This window comes from Astatotilapia calliptera, chromosome 20 (assembly GCF_964374335.1).
Source record: "Astatotilapia calliptera chromosome 20, fAstCal68.1, whole genome shotgun sequence".
In the NCBI taxonomy this organism is placed as follows: domain Eukaryota; kingdom Metazoa; phylum Chordata; class Actinopteri; order Cichliformes; family Cichlidae; genus Astatotilapia; species Astatotilapia calliptera.
The window spans coordinates 6,729,359-6,732,064 of record NC_137441.1 but is presented as its reverse complement, the minus strand read 5'-3'; the positions used below and the strand labels follow the sequence as shown (position 1 = coordinate 6,732,064).

Sequence of the window (2,706 nt, the reverse complement as noted above, 5' to 3'; positions counted from 1 at the left end):
AAACAGTTAAACTTTTTCTCTATTGTTTGGTGTTGATAATCTCAGTATTTGCCGTGTGTACAATGACCTGAATGCACTGCAGTATACCAAAGTCTTTATCCTATTTTTATGCCACACACTCACAGCTCTTTTAGCTCCAAAGAATTTTAAACCTCCCAATGTCCTGATACTATTGCATTTTTCATTGGTATTTTAAGCAAAGAGTTGTGAGGTCTTAGAAGTCAGCTGGCATTAATTCCTCTGAGGCAGAGGGATTCAGCCTCTCCCTGGAAAGAGGCTTAAAAGAAAGTTCTCCTGCTTCCAAATGACTACACTTCTCCTTTCTCACATACATTTTTATATTCCTTAGTGGACAGGAGAACAATAGATAATTGAACGTGACTACGTTTAAAATACAATAAATTCTTTTATTAGAAACTTACTGCGGTGTACTAGACTTGCATATGCAAATACGTTCATTTAACTAAGTTTGAGAAGTTGACTAATTGTCTCATTGTTCTCTATGTTTGTGGGAAACAGACTGTCAGGGGTGCAGGTGTATACATAATAGATCAAAGCGAGAAGAAATACGAGGAAACTGAGATCGTTAATCCTGCTTTGTGGAAAAAAACATGAAATTTAATATATTTTTCAAACTACCATGATAGCAAATTTGAGAAACCAGTGACCAATATCACACAGAGTTTTTTCCAATGATGGTACAAGATTAAATTAAGTGACATATTCATGATATGCTGTACATTTTAGGTTCTAATAGCTGCTCGCTAGATTAAATTTTATCTTTAAATTAACTTCTCCATTCGCATCACATTTATTCTGGCGAGGTTGGAGAACCAGCGGTTGGCGTGCGTGTTGCGATGGGATGAGGTTTGCACAAAGCCGGCTTTCTCGAACAGGGAAATGGCTGCTGTCTGTGGAGAGCTCACATCCAGGATTAGACGGCCGAAGCCTCTCTCTTTGCAGAAATCCAAAGCCTTCCGTGTTAACTGCGAGCCCAAGTTTTTGCGGCGCCACGAAAATGCCACGACCATGTGACACATCTCACCATAACTTCCATCCCCGGCATCTTGAGCCAGCTCAGAGCCTCCTCCCGTCACTCCGCCATTCCAGTCTTCAAACCTTTCGCCTTCTTCCTCTCCGCTTTTTCCAGTCACTGCCACCATCCCTACCACCTTGGATTGGCCATTGATGTCTGTCTCTGCTACCCAGAAGCCGTTATCTGGGTTTTCCAGGTAGCTGGCCTGAATGTCGGCCATATCTGCGCTTTGCCTCCTCATCATGTAGCCCTCATAGATATCATGGCAGCAATAATAAATAAGGCCAGCCCATGCACTGCCAAACAGTAGAGCTTGGAAGTAGGAGCTGCCTCCCAGCACATAACCAGCCATCGAAATGCTCAGAGCAACACCAATATGGTCTGGATGGCTCATGGCCTTGAAAAAGGCTGGGTAAACATGCTCAAAAATCCCATCCTTAAATAGTGACATGACCACATGTTGATCTGAAGGTCTATATTCCCTGATGGAGAACTGAACTGCATGTTAGAGGAAAAGAGAAGGGAGGGAGAGAATGAGAGCTCGGTGAGACTAATCTGCCTGTTGTTGCAATCAGAAATTCCTGCTGGATTTCACAATGGGCTAAATATGCTCACGTAACCTGTTAAATAAATATAAAATAAATCACTATGCCTCTCACTGATTCTTACCCTTTTCATTTTTAATTCATTTCTATTCCACATAAATATGAAAATGCCATTTTCATGTGACAACCTGAGGTGAAAATCACAATTAAAATTATTACTACTATTAAGATTCCAAGAGTGAGAGTCATTCTGGGGATGCAATACAATTAGGTCTCAAATGTGCTAATGATCGGAATCAAACGAAGGTGATCCTGAGGCAACAAACAAAAGCGTTTTAGTTTTATTGAAACGTGTTTATGTCATTAAGGGTTGTTAGTACTGCCATTCATCTGCACCCGTGCTGTCTTATTAGTTCTCTTGTTCATAACCAACATGACAAGAACAACAACAAAAATAGCATAAAAGATAAAAATAATCAGAAGTTTAACTTACAATTGTTTTTCTGGGCCATGCTGACGCCTTCCCCTCGTCTTTTGGTCTTTTTCTCACTCTGACAGACTTAAAGCTGCCCCAGACTTAATCTACAGATTGTGATAATCAGCCATTCACAAAAGGAATTGAAATTAGTCTGAGCATGCTCACCTATGAGTTCACACCACACACACACACAGTGTAGACCTGAAATGACTTTGAAGTATAACTGCTACTGTTTGTATAAAACATTGAGGTTTATATAAGAAATTTTACACTTTGATTTAGATTCTGTGGAAGCGTGCTTTAAGTTAATTGAAATTAAACACAGGATTGTTTTGGTTATTTAATTTTTTTTAACTTAATTGGGCTTAGTCAACAGAGTAAAGAACTTCATCACTGGATTTGTCAGGGAGGATGAGCACAGATCCTGAACATATTAAATCAGAAAAATGATCAGAATGTGAATTCGGGACCCATTCGAAAACTTCAAAGATACTTCCAAGAATAAAATGTTCTTATTAATCTCTTTTTTGGGTGCTTCAGTTTTGGTGGTTTTCTCTCGGGAATCTGCTTTGGATCTCCAGACCGCTTCTTCTGCACAATATAAGGTGAAAGTAAAATTAATATTGTCTAGGCCCCTGACATAAAAG

At 39.5% G+C, this 2,706-nt stretch overlaps 1 protein-coding gene across 1 annotated transcript; it reads right to left on the bottom strand.

Moving 5' to 3' along the window:
• Window positions 1–590: 590 nt before the first annotated feature.
• On the bottom strand, window positions 591–2,226 carry LOC113013407 (putative N-acetyltransferase camello). Its single transcript, XM_026154282.2, has 2 exons — window positions 2,075–2,226; window positions 591–1,534 (listed from the first exon to the last, which is right to left on the bottom strand). Exons 1-2 carry the CDS (start codon window positions 2,091–2,093, stop codon window positions 783–785), a joined length of 771 nt encoding a protein of 256 aa, XP_026010067.1. The 5' UTR covers window positions 2,094–2,226; the 3' UTR covers window positions 591–782.
• Between the last annotated feature and the right edge of the window lie 480 nt (window positions 2,227–2,706).